The sequence below is a fragment of the Mirounga leonina genome, unplaced genomic scaffold, assembly GCF_011800145.1.
Source record: "Mirounga leonina isolate KUSES-001 unplaced genomic scaffold, KU_Mleo_1.0 Mir_82, whole genome shotgun sequence".
Taxonomy (NCBI): domain Eukaryota; kingdom Metazoa; phylum Chordata; class Mammalia; order Carnivora; family Phocidae; genus Mirounga; species Mirounga leonina.
In genome coordinates this window covers 1,969,658-1,988,228 of record NW_023270825.1, presented here as the reverse complement: position 1 = coordinate 1,988,228, position 18,571 = coordinate 1,969,658, and the positions used below count along the sequence as shown (strand labels likewise).

The window sequence follows — 18,571 nt, the reverse complement described above, 5'->3', positions numbered from 1 at the left end:
GTGATCCATCAGTTGCATACACTTTATAGATTTTTGTGATTTTTAGGCCTACACGATTCATTCATTCAGTTTATTCTTGTGATTTAAGTTTAGAAAAGGAGATAAAAGGATTAGATTAGGTTAGATTAGGTTTGAGGAAGGTAAGATTGGAGGAGATACAAGGGTACAAGTAGAAAATGATAAGTCAGTAGATAGAATTTCCATTCTGGAACTGCTTTGTGGCAAGCTCTGGAATTGTATCTCTCTGCTGCCTCTGGCAGTTCGTGTTCCACAGATGAAGTTTCTGAACAGGACGTACCTGATGGAGCACATCCTCCCTTGAGTAGAATTTAGTGATTCTTATTTGGGAAAGAGTAGGCAGTGTATAGCTGGATAAAATATGTTTGTTATTATAATACAGTGTTATATTTAGAAAATAACTCACTATTGTAAGCCTACAAAGGGGTATAACATTTCTGTTTTTATCCAAAAATGTCATGTTTTGAAAATGATTGAGACCCTCCAGGAGACCTTTTTGGATTTGGCTTAAAATATGAACCTAACTTTGTTATATAAGCTGGGGAAGTGACACTCCTCCGCCACACTGTTTAGCCTCTCCTGCTTTCACCCAAACAAAAACTAAACATCAGAAAATGAAAGAATCATTGTTTTGTTTCACTTTTTTTTTTTAAGTAATCTCTACACCCAACATGGGGCTTGAACTCACGACCCTGAGATCAGGAGTCACATGCTTTTCCACCTGAGCCAGCCAGGTGCCCCAGTTTTACCTCTTTTTAAGCAAGTAATATTCCTCCTTTGACTCTGCACTGTGTAATTTTTGTTGTGGGGGCACCTGGGTGGCTCAGTAGGTTAAGTGTCTGTCTCCTGATTTTGGCTCAGGTCATGATCTCAGGGTAATGAGATTGAGCCCTGCATCAGGCTCCTTGCTGGGTGTGGAGCCTCTGCCCACCCCCCCCAAGTAAAAAAAATATATATATAATTTTTGTTCTGAAACTTCAGAACCAAAAACATATGTACATTTTTACTTCTAATATTACCATTGGTCACTTTGCTTTTTAGTCATAGTAGGTAAGGTATTTTGTATTTGGAAATTTCTAAATAAATTGAAGAGGGCTTGAGATTTTTGTTGTTTATCAAAAGGGGAGCATAGGATAAAAAGATTGAGAAATGAAGTTTTCTGTGATTTCATGACAAAGCTAAAATAGGTTAGGTCCCAAAGTTGGGTTTTGTGTTTTGTTTTCTTTGGTCTGCATCATTAATTAAAAAAAAAATTCTGGATCTATTATACTGAAATATCCATATATGAAAAAATTCACCAGGTTACTCAAACTTCTGATTCTAGAATATTTTTATAACCCCCAAAAGAAACCCTGAACCCATTAGCAGTCACTCACCACCCTTTTCTCCCTCTAGCCCTTGGCAACCGCCAATCTGCTTCTTGTCTCTAAGGACATTTCATATAAATGGAATTATGCACTAGGTGGCCTTTTTATAAAGATTTTATTTATTTGAGAGAACAAGCAGGGGAGAGAGGCAGAGGGAGAGGGAGAAGCGGGCTCTCAGCTGAGCAGGGAGCCCCACGTGGGGCTCAATCCCAGGACTCTGGGATCATGACCTGAGCCGAAGGCAGATGCTTAATGACTGAGCCACGCAGTCGCCCCTAAATATATATATTTTCAAACTTTCTTTACCACATTAGCTTTTTACTGCCTGCTGGCAGAATTTCACATGCTAAAACTGGGGGAGGTAAAGTGACCAAAATGATGCTCTTTCCTTCTTTGGCCTTTGCTTTCTTTTTGTTAATTCTTTTTTTTAAGGATTTTATTTATTAGAAAGCAAGAGAGCACGTGCATGCACACACTTGAGCCAGGGAGGGGGAGAGGAAGAGGGAGAGGGACAAGCAGACTCTGCCTGAGTGCGGCCCAGTTGGGGGGCTCAGTCTCATGACCCTGGAATCACAACCTGAGCTGAAATCAAGAGTTAGGTGTTCAACTAACTGAACCACCCAGATGCCCCTCCTTTTAATTTTTGAGAGGAGGGAAGGTTTGATAAAATTTGTCAGACTATTGGGGCGCCTGGGTGGCTCAGATGGTTAAGCATCTGCCTTCGGCTCAGGTCATGATCCCAGGGTCCTGGGATCGAGTCCCGCATTGGGTTCCCTGCTAGGCGGGGAGCCTGCTTCTCTCCCTCTGCCTCTGCCTCTCTCTCTGACTTTCATGAATAAATAAATAAATAAGATTTAAAAAAAAAAATTTGTTAGACTATTGAAAATTGTATTGCCTGTTGATAGAATGATTGTGTATGTATGATCTCATTGTCGTCAGTATAAGTTTCATTGTGGTGAATATAAAGGGAATATAAATATATATGAAAAGATGAGGTGGTAAAGATGTGAAGTGAGAGCATTACATGAAAATTGATAATCTGATATGACAAAAACGTATGTATGATCTAGTATAATCTTTTAAAAAGTGCCTTTAGAGGGCGCCTGGGTGGCTAAGTTGGTTAAGCGACTGCCTTCGGCTCAGGTCATGATCCTGGAGTCCCAGGATCGAGTCCCGCATCGGGCTCGGCGGGGAGCCTGCTTCTCCCTCTGACCCTCCCCCCTCTCATGTGTTCTCTCTGTCTCAAATAAATAAATAAAATCTTTAAAAAAAAAAAAAGTGCCTTTAGAAAATCTAACCAGTTCTTTAATTTTTTTTTTTATTTTTTAAAATTTTAAAAAAGTTTTTTTTAAGATTTTATTTATTTATTTGAGAGAGAGAATGAGATAGATAGAGCATGAGACGGGGAGGGTCAGAGAGAGAAGCAGACTCCCCGCCGAGCAGGGAGCCCGATGCGGGACTCGATCCTGGGGCTCCAGGATCATGACCTGAGCCGAAGGCAGTCGCTCAACCAACTGAGCCACCCAGGCGCCCCTTAAAAAAGATTTTATTTGAGAGAGAACACGTGATCAGGGGAGGGGCAGAGGGAGAAGCAGACTCTCTGCTGAGCAGGGAATCCGATGCGGGGCTCAATCCTGGGATTGAGGACCCAGGACCCTGGGATCATGACCTGAGCTGAAGGCAGACGATTAATCTACTGAGCCACCCAGGCATCCCAATTTTTCTGTTTTACAAAATATTCAGTGTATTCAGCATTTCTATTTTTTTTTTAAAGATCTTATTTATTTGACAGAGAGAGGCACAGAGAGGGGGAACACAAGCAGGGGGAGTGGGAGAAGGAGAAGGGGGCTCCCCACTGAGCAGGGAGCCCGATGGGGGAATTGATCCCAGGACCCTGGGATCATGATCCGAGCTGAAGGCAGACGCCTAACCAACTGAGCCACCCAGGCGTCCCTGTAGGTAGATTTTTAAAAAACAAACTTTTTAGGATAGCTTTAAGTTTCAAGAGGAGTTGCAAATACAGTACAAAGTCTCTGCATACCTGCATTCCAATTTCTCCTAATGTTAATATCCTACATTATTATGGCACATTTGTGACAATTAAGGAACCAGTGTTGGTACATAATTTTAACCAAAGTCCCCATTTTATTTGGACTTTACTAGTTTTCCCCTAATATCCTTGTGCTGTTCCAGAACCTCATCCAGGACACCATATCATGTCACATTTAGCCATCATTTTTCCTGGGCTGTGACAGTTTCTTAGACTTCCCTTGTTTTTGATGGACTGAGCCACCCAGGTGCTCCAGTAACATAATATTTTTAATGATTAGTAACCTTTAGGTATAATTTAATATATAAAACAAATATCCAGGGGTGCCTGGGTGGCTCAGTCAGTTAAGTGTCTGCCTTCGGCTCAGGTCATGATCCCAGGTCCTGGGATGGAGTCCTGCATTGGGCTGTCTGTTCAGCAGGGAGTCTGCTTTTCCCTCTGCCTCTCTCCCCCACTGGTGCTCGCTCGCTCGCTCTCTCAAATAAATAAAATCTTTAAAAAAAATCCCAAATCTCTACAGTCCATTGTTGACAAATGAGTAAATAAATGAGGGACGAGGCAGAGAAAAGACACTGTCCCATCCGTAAGAACTCCAGACACCTTACCTTCCCTCTTCAGTAGATCAGCTCTCCTGGCTCTCCGAGTGTGGGCTGCACCTTGTGACTTGCTTCCTAAAGACTGGAGTATGGGAAGGAGTGGGTGTGTGTAGTGGGGGGAAGCCTGCACAAACTGCCTCAGCTAGGTGGTCAGGACTGGCTTCATTAGTTGTGAAGTCAGGGGAGCGCATGTGCTCTTGCTATGATGTGATGAGAATGGTACACATACAGTTTCCACAAATAGTTTTGTAAGTGTGGGGTTTTGCCACTCCCTTGCTCCCCCTTTCCCTCTCCCTAGAAGTAACTGTTTTTACTTCTAGTAAAGTACAAAAATTATACTTTTTCCATAATTACCACTGTTTCTATTGTTTCTAAATAAAGGCTTATTATATTACCTGGTTATTATTTTTTTTAAGATTTTATTTTTATTTTTTTAAACATACAGATATATTTTTAAAGATTTTATTTATTTATTCATGAGAGACAGAGAGAGAGAGGCAGAGGGAGAAGCGGGCTCCCAAGGAGCAGGGAGCCCAATGCGGGACTCGATCCCAGGACGCTGGGATCATGACCTGAGCCGAAGGCAGACGCTTAACCATCTGAGCCACCCAGGTGCCCAAGATTTTATTTTTTTAATTAGTCCCTACACCCAGCGAGGGACTCAGACTTACTGCCCTGAGATCAAGAGTTGCATGTTCCACTGACTGAACCAGCCAGGCCCCCCTGATGCTTTTTCACTCTTTGACTTCCCATTCTAGGTACTTAAGACTTACGTCTTTCTTTGCTTCTCTTCACGGCACAGATGCACCTTTTGCATCTCCATAACCTCCCAATAAAATTTAATTTTGTTTAGATCAGTCTTTACCATTTATATCTTTAGACTGTATAAATGCCAGAGCTGAGCTATATAATAAACTATGTTTACTTTTCCTATTTGACCTTTTGTTTCCTTAGGAGCTAATTACCTTGTTTCATTTCCTTTTTAAGTTGGTGCTAATCCAATCCATCTGCGCTTTCAGCACTTGTCCCCAGGTTGGTGCAGAGCTGTCTTCCCCACGTGAACCCTGTGCTCCATAGTCCATGTTTTCTTCTTGTTATTTTTTTTCATGTTTTTTTGATTTACCATTTTGGTTGAGGGCATCTTCCTGTACCTGAGAAAGGGTGCATGAGAGGTAGAAGTTTTTGAGACCTTGTATGTCTGAAAATGTTATTCTCCTATTCCCACAGTTGATTGAGAGTTTGGCTGGCTATGGAATTCTAAATTGGGAATAATTTTCCTTCAGAATTTTGGAGGCATTTAATTGCCTTTTGATTCCAGTATTGCTCTTGAGAAGTCTGATGCCATTCTGATTGTTTTAATTCTGTCTATGTGACCCCGACCCCCTGGGAGCATGTAGGATATTCTTTTGTCACCAAAATATTTTCATTTTCTTTAAAAGGTATTTTTTTGGTAAAGTCCACCACCTATGCCTTGAATAGTGTCTGACATAGAGTTGGTGCCTAATAAATATTTAACTGAGTGAGTGGCTGTTTCTATCTCTGAGCTGGTTGCATGTCTCACCTCCCCCTTTGGAGGTGAAGGCCTGGCTGTTGGTGTTCTACAGGACAGGTTGTGGTTGAGGGTTGGGTCCTCCAAGCTTCTCGTGTTGCCCACGAGAGTTCTTAGAGTTCCCCTGCCATGTCTCAGTGGACATGGCAGTCCTACTTCTCAGAATCGTCCATTTTAAATTTGTCAGTGTCCATTATTCCTAGCAGGAGTTGACTGTAACACTGAAGGTTTCTCTGTTTGTTTATTTAAGCAATCTCTACACCCAACGTGGGGCTCAAACTCACGATCCCCAGATCAAGAGTTGCATGCTCTTCCAACGGAGCCAGCCAGGAGCCCCAAGACTGAGTTTTTTAATTGCTATAACATACCAGTGATTAAGAGAAATCTTTGGGGCACCATGTTGGTGTAGAGATTACTTAAATAAAAATTAAAAAAACCTCAGTCTTGATGTAAAGGACAGGTTATGTTAAAGGGGATTTGAATCTGAGACATGCAGTGTAATAATGAGGCCATAATGGCTTTGTCTGTTGAAAAGTGGATTAGAGAGTCCTCATGACAGACGAGGGAATAAAACGGTATTGGATTCAGGCACTGGCTCCAATGCTGGTTCATTCATTTATTGAGCACATACTTGGGACGTGCCTGTGGAGTGCCAGGCATTGTTCTGGCTGATTCATGATTCTAGGTTACTGGGAGGCATACACAGCCCAAGAGTTGGAAGAAAGTCTTAGGGACGGTGTGAGTGCTAGGCTGACAAAGTGTGATGTTTGGGCGGATCTAGATTCCCAGTATTTTTACCCTTTAGAAATCGGTGTAACCACTATCATAACCCTTTCAGCTGGGAGTTTAAATAGGAAGCTTGAAAAGTTTCATATTTTAAGTGAACTCTTATCCATGTTTTCTTTTAGTTTTTGCCATTTTATTTTATTTGAATTTTTTAAAATAAAAAATATTTTGAGAGAGATAGCAAATGGGCGCAAGCGTGAGCAGGGTGGGGGCGGTGGGGGGCAGGGCCAGAGGGAGAAGCAGACACCCCACTGAGTGGGGAGCCTGATGCGGGACTCGATCCTAGGACCCTGGGATCACCACCTGACATGAAAGCAGACGCTTTATCGACAGCCATCCAGACGCCCCTAGTTTTTTGCCATTTTATTCAGAGAGCTCTCTTTACCTTCACCTGTATGCATATAGACCTTTGCCTGAGTTTTCTTCTAGTTTCTCATTTTTTTTTCAACATTTAATTTTTTTTTAAAGATTTATTTATTTGACAGAGAGAGAAAGGGAGCACAAACAGGAGGAGTGAGAGAGGGAGAAGCAGGCTCCGATGTGGGGCTAGATCCCAGACCCTGGGATCATGACCCAAGCTGAAGGCAGATGCTTAACCGACTGAGCCACCCAGGCAACCCTCAACATTTAATTTTTTTAATCAGGATGGAATTTAGTGTATGGTGAGGGTAGGAATCAACACGATTTTTTTTCTAAATAGATTGTTGCCTTAACACTATATATTTTTTAAGATTTTTATTTATTTGTCAGAGCGTGCTCACAAGCAGGGGGAGCGTCCCGCAGAGCAGGGAACCCAATGTGAGGCTCGATCCCAGGACCCCGGGACCATAACCTGAGCCAAAGGCAGGTGCTTAACCGACTGAGCCACCCAGGCGTCCCGACTTAACGCTATTTTTTATATAACCTACCTTTGGTTATAACGGCTTAGCCTAGAAATGAGAGAGATATGGAGCAATGTAAACATGTATGTATGCTGCTGTGGGTTTCCCCCTGAAGAAGTGGCATGTGTCCATATATTTATCTAATGGTGACTTGGGGGCGGGGGGCGGCATGGAAACTGCTATGATTGAAGAGTCCCTGGGGGTGGCATGAGGTATAAGCTTGGGAAATGGAAGATTTGGAGAGCCCTCTGTCTATAATACAATATTTGAAGTGTTACCTTGTGGATGACATAGTAAATATATTTTGTGTTTATTTTAGAGGGAAGAAGTTGGCTCAGTGGGTAGAAGTTTAAGGAGGGAGAGTCAGCTCAGCAAAAGGAATAACTTTCTAAGTATCAGAGCAGTCTAATAAGGAATCGAGTGTCTTGCAAAGTAGTGAGGCCTGTGGTAGAGGAGGCATGTCTGCAAGTGTTGAGCAGCCACTTCTCAGGGGTGTTCCTGATTGCCCTGCTCCCAGGTGGGAGACGGCGCTGACTGCTGAGTGGCTCTCGTGTCTGTCCACCTAGGAGCTCAGTGACTCACTTGCATTCTCCCTCCTGTGCTTGTAACCACCTGGAGGGGGAGGCCTGCTAACCACTGAGGCCCAGGGAGGTTTGGGGATGCAGCCTGTGCTATGGTGAGGGAGCCAGGCTCTGCCCTTGCTTGCTCTGGATTCCCATGCTTTCCATACCACCTGCCCTCTCAGGTCTAAAGAGAGCTGAGTGCCTCCCAAGACCATTTGGATTCTTACCCATTTTCTGTTAAGAGTAAGTTAAAAAAAAAAAAAATCTGCCTTAATGGCTCCTTTCCCCCCCTTTTTTTTGTGCACGCCCAGATAACATTTGTATTTGTTACTCTTGTCCATGGTTAAAGCCTCTACAAGAGTATGTGAGCATGCAGTGTACTACTTGTTAACATTTTCATTCTATATTCCTTGAGGGATTAAATTTGGATTTTTTTTTTAAAGATTTTATTTATTCGATAGATAGCAAGAGAGGGAACACAAGCAGGTGGAGTGGGAGAGGGAGAAGCAGGCTTCCCACGGAGCAGGGAGCCCGAATGTGGGGCTCAATCCCAGGACCCTGGGATCACGACCTGAGCTGAAGGCAGACAGACGCTTAACGACTGAGCCACCCAGGCACCCCTCTTTTTTTTTTTTTTTTTAAGTTTGTTTATTTTTTGTAATCTTTATACCCAGTGGACCCTGAGATCAAGAGTCACGTGCTCCACCAACTGAGTCAGCTAGGTGCCCCAAATTTGGATTTCTTTAAATGTGTTTACTTAACTGAGGCATCCCCTGCATTCAAGTGATTAAGTCTTTCCCATTGTGTTTTGATTTTTTTCCTATGTGTAAATCCTACCTGTTACGATTTTGCTACTCCTTTTTTTTTTTTTAAGATTTTACTTATTTATTTTTATAGATTGTATGTGTGTGAGCAGAGAGAGGGGGGAGGGGGAGAGAGAGAGTCTGAAGCAGACTCAGCACCAAGTGCGGAGCCTGACGCGGGGCTCGATCTCATGACCCTGAGATCACAACCCAAGCCAAAACCAAGAGTCAGTGCTTAACTGACTGTGCCACCCAGGCACCCCTTGCTACTCCTGTTTAAACCCTCTGCCCCAGCTGGTGCAGCCACTCTGGAAAACAGTATGGAGGTTCCTCAAAAAGTTGAAAATAGAGCTACCCTACAACCCAGCAATTGTACTACTTGGTATTTACCCCAAAGATACACACATAGTGATCCAAAGGGTCACCTGCACCCCAATGTTCATAACAATGTCCACAACAGCCAAACTATGGAAAGAGCCCAGATGTCCATGAATGAATGGATAAAGATGTGTGTGTGTGTGTATGCAACGATGTGGATGGAACTAGCGGGTATTATGCTGAGCGAAGTAAATCAATCAGAGAAAGACAATTGTCATGTGATCTCACTTGTATGTGGAATTTAAGAAACAACAGGATCATAGGGGAAGGGAGGGAAAAATAAGATGAAATCAGGGAGGGAGACAAACTATAAGAGACTTAATTATGGGAAACAAACAGGATTGCTGGAGGGGAGTGGAGTGGGGCAAAAATAAATAAATAAATAAAAATTTTCCTGTGCAGGGGAAAAAAAACCTTCTGCCCCTTCCCATTCTTTTCTCTTTTACATAAACAGACCTGCCCTCTCTTCCCTTCTTTGCAGAGGTGTGACACTGACCATCTTTATAATTGGATGGGATTTAATGTTTTTTTAATAAAGTTTTAAATTTTAATTCCAGTATAGTTAGCATCCAGTGTTATATTTCAGGTGTACAATATACTGATTCAACACTTCAGGTGCTCATCACAAGTGCGCTCCTAAGCACGTCTTCAGTGCTTCAACACTGCTTCCCTTCATGGGCATCTGTCAGTCCAGGCCTGCACCACGTGGTCGGCCAGGGCTCGAGCGCGGTCCTGGGGATGTGATGTAGGGGGGTACAAGATCGAGGCCTTGCCTCTTACATAGAGCTTACCTTCAGGGGGATATAAACGATAGCATGTGACAGCACACAGGATTTCAGGGAGTGCTAAATGCTCTGAAGGAAATCACACTGACAGTCTCTTGAGGCTTCCTTAATGCTCACTGTGGCCTTTTTTTTAAACTTAATTATGGGATTTAAAAACATACACAAACCTAGAAAGGTTATACAAAGACCTGTTGCTTAGTTTCAGCAGTCATGAGTTTGCTGACACTGTTCTATGTGCCCCTTTCCTTTTTCTTCTTCATTATAGTATTTTAAAGCGAGTTCCAGACAATGTATGATTTCCTGAAATTTTGGTGGCCTCTCAGCTAGTCTGATCCTGTAGGCATGCCTAGCCCTCGTCCTCCTTGCGTCTTTATAGTGCTGATGATCCTGCTCATGTCACTCTCTTACCGTGTTTCAGACGGACCTAGTCCTTCTCCTGCTACTCTGATTGTTTCCATGTTCCTTTGCTGGTTTTCTTCCTTCTTCCAACTGTGACCACTTCTCAAGGCTTTGTCTGGTAAATATGTTACCAAGAATTTACTGTCCTTTCCGCATTTCATTAAGGGGGAAAAAGCTTGCAAACATTCAGAGAACTTCTGTTCACTGAGGTTTTGTGCTGTAGAAATGCCATTTGAATGTTTTGCTGCTTTTAATCTTTGGCATTAATTTCAACTGCTGTCATTTCTTCCATTAAAAAGAATTCAGGCATAAGCCAGAAAAGTAATTAAATTGGTCTGCAGAGGGAAGAGAGAAACAGTACAGTATTTCAACAAGTCACGGATACGCACATTTATTATTCACCTATAAAAATGTTAATTTAAAAGTCTTCACAGTATATATATATATATTTTTTATTTATTTTTATTTATTTATTCATAAAAGTCAGAGAGAGAGAGGCAGAGGCAGAGGGAGAAGCAGGCTCCCCGCCTAGCAGGGAGCCCGATGCAGGACTTGATCCCAGGACCCTGGGATCATGACCTGAGCCGAAGGCAGACGCTTAACCATCTTAGCCACCGAGGCGCCCCACTTCACAGTATATTTTATTAGAGGTGTAACATAAATTACATCTGTGATGAGATGCCTAATTTTTTTCCTTTTTCGATTCTAGAATGTATGACAACATGTCCACGATGGTGTATATAAAGGAAGACAAGTTGGAGAAGCTGACACAGGATGAAATCATTTCTAAGACAAAGCAAGTGATTCAGGGGCTGGAAGCTCTGAAGAATGAGCACAATTCCATTTTACAAAGTTTACTTGAGACACTGAAGTGTTTGAAGAAAGATGATGAAAGTAATCTGGTGGAAGAGAAGTCAAACATGATCCGGAAGTCGCTGGAAATGCTGGAGCTTGGCCTGAGTGAGGCACAGGTACAGTGAAGTTGCTCCGACAAGAATAGGAGCTGACAGTCTGGAGAAACGGAGACTCCGTTTGAATATGTGGTGTAACGAAACTAGAGGGACGGGGGGCGCCTGGGTGGCTCAGTCGTTAAGCATCTGCCTTCGGCTCAGGTCATGATCCCAGGGTCCTGGGATCGAGCCCCGCATCGGGCTCCCTGCTCCGTGGGAAGTCTGCTCCTCCCTCTCCCTCTGCTTGTGTTCCCTCTCTCGCTGTGTCTCTCTCTGTCAAATAAATAAATAAAACCTTTAAAAAAAAAAAGAAACTAGAGGGACGGTACTTCTAGAGTAACAGAGATCAGCTTGTGTATTATATAAATAATGATTGATTTGGGCATGTCTAAATTCTAAAAGGCAGAGCCAAAATAGAGGTAACCTTGTCATTTTGGATTTGATTTGGCTGCATGTGTCCAAAACAAAAACAGTGGCTTAAACATCATGGACATGTATAAAGAAATACCGAGGTAGGCTTCCCCCAGACAGATTGTGTAGCTGCATGACCATCAGGGACACGCAGGCCTCTGCATTACACTGCACACAGCCTTTTTTGTGGACTAAGACGGAGCCCCAGCTGCAGCCACCCACCCCATTCTAGGACAGGGAAGGGACAGGAAGGGTGTTGCCTCCTCCCTTTACTTCCTCCAACTCGTGCACGACACAGCTTACATTTCATTGGCCAGACCTTGGTTCTGTGGCCACTCCTAGTTGTGAGGGAGACTGGGGAATGTTGCCCTGCCCACTTCAAGTTCCACTTCTTAAGCCTAAGGAAGAAGGGAGAATGGATATTGGCCAACAGCTAATAGTCTTTGCGATACCCTAAGACAAGATTGCTATATATATTTGACTAAACCTTTGTTTTTATCATGTGGGACATAGAGGTGAAAAAATTAGAAACATCTAGGTGGGGGGCACAGTCGGTTGAGGGTACAACTCTTGGTTTCAGCTCAGGTCGTGATGTCAGAGTAGTGAGATCGAGCCCCACTTCGTTGGGGGGAGTGTGCTTGAGATTCTCCCTTTCCCTCTGCCCCTTCCCCCTAAAATCAATCAGTCAATCAAAAGAAAAAGAAAAGAAAAGAAACCTCTTGTGGTAGCCCTACCTCCTGATAACGTTTGGTTTGCCAGCACACTTCAGGTAAAGTCACATACACAAAATTTGACTTCTTTCTTCTTGGCTTTTCTCTCTTTCTTTTTTTTAAAGATGTATTTATTTGAGAGAGAGCGTATGCATGAATGGGAGGGCAGAGGGAGAGGGAGAGAGAATCTCAAGCAGACTCTGCGGGGCTCGATCCCAGGACCCTGAGATCATGACCTGAGCTGAAACCAAGAGTCGGACGCTTAACCGATTGCGACCCCCAGGCACCCCTTAACTTTCCTCTTGTAAGTGAATGAAGAAAGCAGAGTAGGGCTGCTGGGTCATTAGTTCCCGCTTCCACGTAGGGGACACTGTCCTCCACAGTGACTGTCCATACCCTGATTTTAGAGCTCTTCATCCCGACTGTGTGGAATACCTAATTGTAGAACTTTAACTTTGGTTATTGTGAATGTATTGTATGGCACATTCTGTTATTGAAAAGTGATATGAATATGGACTTCGTTTTCAGTTGGGTAGATACTAGGGTTAAGAAAAGAAGGAGGAAAGAGCCTCACTTTCTGGAGTTTAGGTTTGAAACATAGGAGGATAGTAGAGGGCAGGGCAGTTGCGTGGTCTAAAGAGAGAACAGACCAGAGCCAGCTCTGCCCAGCTCTTTCTACTCGTACACTCCTAGGAGCTTGCTAATGCCTCACACAGGTCTGGTGCAGCCCAGGCAGAGCCCTGGGACAGTCACCAGAGTTTGTGATGTGGACCTAAGCTTATGAATGCATCAGTGCATTCTGACTAGCTGGCTAGCTAAAGATTTCTTCCCTTACCTTGGAACATCAAAGGTTTGTCTGCCAGTCCTTCTCTAACCATCACCAGCCCCTCCCGGAGTGACCTGCCCTCGGTGCACATCGCGTGCTTGTGCACACTCTCTCACACATGGAAAAGGGTCTCTGAGAAATTACGTTGCAGCCCACCTGGATAGAAAGTAAAAACATACCATTTTGTCAGAAGAGTAGCCGTGTGTCCATTACTAGTCCATCCGAGATGCTGTCAAACAGAAGAACAACATCTAGTTTCTGTAGATGTTCTGAGCGTGTGATACTCTTTACCCTACGTAGCCTGAGACTGAGGGTGAAGAGGGAAGTCGTTGGCATTTGTGCATGTGTGTGTGGGAGCACGTACCTGCAAGTATAAGCTAGAGCTGCAAGCCCAGAATGCCTGCGTCGGCGCGAGCTGAGATGCGTGGGATGGACGGTGCAGTGCTGTCAGCGTTTCTGTCTTTCCAGGTCATGATGGCTTTGTCCAATCACCTGAACGCTGTTGAGTCCGAGAAGCAGAAACTGCGTGCACAGGTTCGTCGGCTCTGCCAGGAGAACCAGTGGCTGCGGGACGAACTCGCCAATACGCAACAGAAATTACAGAAGAGTGAGCAGTCTGTGGCTCAACTGGAGGAGGAAAAGAAGCATCTGGAATTCATGAATCAGTTAAAAAAATACGATGATGACATCTCTCCATCCGTAAGTGGCTCAGTAGGAATGCAGCATGGACAGTTAACCATGTTATAGTTGGTAGGTTGTTTTAGTCAAGCTGTCCATGTTTTCCTCTCCCCTCTAGTGATTGCACTGAGCAAGACCAGAGGCTGTGGGTCTTGGGACTGGGCAAGTCATAGAGGTCTCCTTGCCGTACGCTTTTCATAGATGTGTTTTATTTTAATTTTTTTAAGGGATATATATATTTTTTTAATTTTTTAAAGATTTTATTTATTTATTTGACAGAGAGAGAGACAGCGAGAGAGGGAACACAAGCAGGTGGAGTGGGAGAGGGAGAAGCAGGCTTTCCGCGGAGTGGGGAGCCCAATGCAGGGCTTGATCACAGGACCCTGGGATCATGACCTGAGCCGAAAGCAGACACTTAACCATCTGAGCCACCCAGGCGCCCCTCATAGTTGTGTTTTAGAACAGTGGTCAGACAATGTACAGATACCTTGTGAATGTAAGGCACGATGCAGAGAGGCACTTGATGAGGTTTGTCCCAGCTTGAGAACCCATTGAGTCTGGCTTCCAAGTTCATCATGCTTCTGGAACTGGTCCCTCAGGTCAGTGTGAATCTCATCCAGTTGTCTATAATCCAGACTTGGGACTAACCCTGTAGCCAATGGTGCTGTGGGTCTTGACCTTTCTCTTGAAACTCTCTTTCCCCTGCTGCCAGTTTGCCACCTGGTTCTCCTCTCTCACTCATGCCTCCTCCTTGGTATCTCTTGCCAACTTACCTTGTTTTTGGAATATTCCCCAAGGATCTTGGTTTTCTCCTTTTTCTGTTGGCTCTCTTAGGATGTTCATCTCAGTCTTAATTATTTTTCATCCACCATTTATATCTGATTCAGTTAACTGAAAAACAATTTTTTTTAAAAGATTTTATTTATTTATTTATTTTTAAAAAATATTTATTTATTTAAATAGAGCGAGAGAGCACAAGCAGGGGGAAGCAGTAGAAGGAGAGGGAGAAGCAGGCTTCCCGCTGAGCAAGGAGCCCGATGCGGGGCTCGATCCCAGGACCCTGGGATCATGCACTGAGCCGAAGGCAGACGCTTAACCATCTGAGCCACCCAGGCGCCCCAAAGATTTTATTTATTTATTTGACAGAGAGATTGACAGCGAGAGAGGGAACACAAGCAGGGGGGAGTGGGAGAGGGAGAAGCAGGCTTCCCGCTGAGCAGGGAGCCCAATGCGGGGCTCGATCCCAGGATCCCGGGATCATGACCCGAGCTGAAGGCAGACAGACGCCTAACGACTGAGCCACCCAGGCACCCTGAAAAACAATTTTTTAAAAACAAATTTTGGAGTAATTTTAGATTCACAGAAAAGTTGAAAAGGTAGTAAAGAGAAAAGGTAGTAAAGGACCATGTGTCCTTCACTTGGTCTCTCATGTTACATCTCCCATTGCCAGAGTGCATGTCTTCATCAGCTCGGGCCATTGCGACGGAATACCATAGTTGCTTGGCTTATTTCCCACAGTTCTGAGATCAGGGTGTCGGCATGTTGGGTTCTTGGTGAGGGCCTTTTTCCTGGTTGTGTCCTCACTCGGCCTTCCCTGGTGCATGCAGAGAGAGAGGAAGGTATCTAGTGTTTTCCTTTTCGTGTAAGGACACTAATCCTATCGTGACAGCCCCATCCATGTGACTCAATCTGACACATTACCTCCTAAAAGCCCACCTCCAAATGCCATCACCTCGAGGGCTAGGGCTTCCATATGTGGCTTTGGGGGACACATTAGTCCATAGCACCCTGTCTTATTAGGCTTACTGTATTTCTCCCTTGCTTTTGATTTAGAAGACATACTATTATGGGCTGCTGTGGGAATAAGAATAAATGAAGCTACTGATGACAGCCAGTGATTCCTCTAGAATACCAGATCTTGTAGGGTTTCGTTGAATCAGAAACGTTTAAAACTTGTTATTTTGAAAAAATACCTAGCTTGGAGAAGAGAGCTAACAGTGAGCTAGCTCTGCCTCTCCTTTCAGGGTGTACATGAGTGATGGTTTTTCTGAACGGAATTGCGGTAGGTGGCATACCTCATGCCACACTCCCCTGCTCCTGCTGGGCATGGTCCCCTAGCATGAGGACATTCTCCTGTGGAAGTGGGGCCAGCTCCAGTCCGGAAGTGTCACACGGGTACGGTACTCATCTGCTCTGCACCGTGTCTTCCTGGTCTCAGCAGAGCCCTTCATGGCATCCTTTCGCCGTGCCACCATCTGGTTCATGACCACATGTGACACTCAGCTGTCACGTCTCCATGGCTGTCTTTCATCTGAAACAGGTCCTTTTCAAACAGAGAAAAAAGTCTTTCTCTGCCTTTCATGACATAGGTATTTTTGAAGAGTGCAGGAGCCAGTTACTTCATCGATTGTTCCTCAGTCTGGGTTTGTCACATGTCTCTCTCTGAGTGTGTTTAGATCATGCGTCCCAGACAGGAATATTATCTAGGTGACATTGTGTGCTTCTCAGATGACTCCTTCCACGGGCAAGGGATGTTTTCTGCCCCAGGGTGATGCTGATTTTTCACTTGGTCAAACTGTTGTCTGTTCTCTCCATTGTGTAGTCACGGTTTTTACCCCTGCACTAATCAGAGATCTGTGGGGAGACTCGAGTCACAGAGTTAAAGCCAGAAGGTTTCAGGGGTGCCTGGGTGGCTCAGGCAGTTGGGCGTCTGACTCTTGATTTTTGGCTTAGGGGATCTCAGGGTTGTGGGATCCAGCCCTGCATCAGGCTCTGCACTGGTCGTGGAGCTTACTTGGGATTCTGTCTCTCTATTTCAATAAATAAATAAACACACACATAAATAAGTAAAATCTTAAAAAAAAAAAAAACTGGCAGGTTTTAGATTGCTCTTAGGTGTCCTTTGGTGGAGGTGGTGAGCAGGGAAGGGGAACTCTAGCCCTCCAGTTCTGTGGCATTCAGCGATGGGCCATTGTAGTCTGTTTTTACATATTTGGTTTCCAAATAAAATTTATTTCAAGTAAGAGTTTCCTGCTCTATTTGAACTTCCTCAGAACGTAGTGAAGAATCTAAGGTGTAGAAATGCCACATGGTCTCTTGGCCTGCATTTTGAGTTTGAATTCTAGTCTAGCAGGCTTTCTGTTACTCTCTCCTCAATCGATGGATAAGCCAAATTGTGGTTAACCCTATATTTGATTACTTTATTTTTAAAGACTTTATTTATTGTGAGAGAGAGAGAGCGAGAGCATGAGCAGGGGGAGGGGCAGAGGGAGAAGCAAACCCCCCCACACTGAACAGGGAGCCCAATGTGGGATTCATTCCCAGGACTCCAGGATCATGACATGAGCCGAAGGCAGACGTTCACCCGACTGAGCCACCCAGCTGCCCGTTTTATTTTATTTTATTTTATTTTATTTATTTTATTTTAAAAGATTTTATTTAGGGGCGCCTAGGTGGCTCAGTCGTTAAGCGTCTGCCTTCTGCTCGGGTCATGGTCCTGGGGTCCTGGGATTGAGCCCCGCATCGGGCTCCCTGCTCTGTGGGAAGCCTGCTTCTCCTCTCCCACTCCCCCTGCTTGTGTTCCTGCTCTAACTCTCTCTCTGTCAAATAATAAATAAAATCTTAAAAAAAAAAATTTTATTTATTCGACAGATGGGGCGGGAGCGTCAGGCAGAGGTAGAGGCAGAGGGAGAAGCAGGCTCCCCGCCGAGCAGGGAGCCCGATGCGGGACTCGACCCCAGGACCCTGGGACCATGACCTGAGCTGAAGGCAGACGCTTAACTGACTGAGCCACCCAGGCCTTCCTTATATTTGATTTTAAAAACAGATTATTTTTTTCTAAGATTTTTTTGTTAAAATGATGTTTATACTAAAGATTTCCAGTACAGGATTTATAGTACTTGTAAGGCTGAAGTTATCCTGGGTTGGTTTTATAGGAGGACAAAGACACCGATTCCACCAAAGAGCCTCTGGATGACCTTTTCCCGAATGACGATGATGATCCCGGTCAAGGAAGTAAGTTGGCGCGGGGGAGCGGTTGAGTGGCAGCATATGCAAACAGAAGGTGGTTTGTCCCGTCCCGATGGAAGTGCCATAATTAGTGGGTGTCTAAGAGCCTGTAGCCTGCTTCCCAGAGGCACTTGTACACTCGGGTTGCCTGATGTTTCCCAAGAGAAGTTCAGGTGTTTCTTGTTGGGCCATGGCAGCAAGCCCGGCCCGTACGAGATCTCGGGGCATGAACAAGCAGCTCCGTGCGGCCTGTGGGTCTCACAGGGTGAGGCCGGCAGAGTTCGTTGGTGCTGAGAGGCGTCTCACTGCATGTTGGGGGCGTCACACCACCCCCGACACGGTGCTGACGTCACCCAGCCTGCCTGGGGGGCGCTGGGTGGGCTTCTGCAGCGTGGGGGCCTCGTGCCCCCGGGGCCAGAGCTGGAGGGGAAGGGCCTAAGGGGCGCTGTCGTCCGGCCCCTGCCCGTGGCGCTCGTGCGACCTGAAACCCTGTCTTGCAGTCCAGCAGCAACACAGCAGTGCGGCGGCGGCCGCGCAGCAGGGCGGCTACGAGATCCCGGCGCGGCTGCGCACCCTCCACAACCTGGTCATCCAGTACGCCTCGCAGGGCCGCTACGAGGTGGCCGTGCCGCTCTGCAAGCAGGCCCTGGAGGACCTGGAGAAGACTTCCGGCCACGACCACCCAGACGTGGCCACCATGCTGAACATCCTGGCTCTGGTGTACAGGCTAGTACTTTCCCTCTGCCCCTGGTTTCGCCTGCCGACTCTCCTTCTGAGGAACTTGCCCCCAGGATGTCCCCTGATGTCCCCTGG

At 45.1% G+C, this 18,571-nt stretch overlaps 1 protein-coding gene across 20 annotated transcripts in view; it reads left to right on the top strand.

Moving 5' to 3' along the window:
• Window positions 1-18,571, top strand: part of KLC1 (kinesin light chain 1) — a 58,631-nt gene that overhangs the window by 10,067 nt on the left and 29,993 nt on the right. For 18 of the 20 annotated variants that reach the window (XM_034993110.1, XM_034993113.1, XM_034993120.1 and 15 more), the window contains 4 exons: window positions 10,885-11,146; window positions 13,541-13,771; window positions 17,686-17,764; window positions 18,259-18,484. In XM_034993110.1, coding sequence (XP_034849001.1) covers window positions 10,886-11,146; window positions 13,541-13,771; window positions 17,686-17,764; window positions 18,259-18,484 — 797 coding nt within the window. In that variant the 5' untranslated portion in view covers window position 10,885. Of the gene's footprint in view, window positions 1-10,008; window positions 10,294-10,884; window positions 11,147-13,540; window positions 13,772-17,685; window positions 17,765-18,258; window positions 18,485-18,571 lie in introns of those variants that run through there. The other 2 variants (XM_034993112.1, XM_034993111.1) reach the window with 2 other exon arrangements.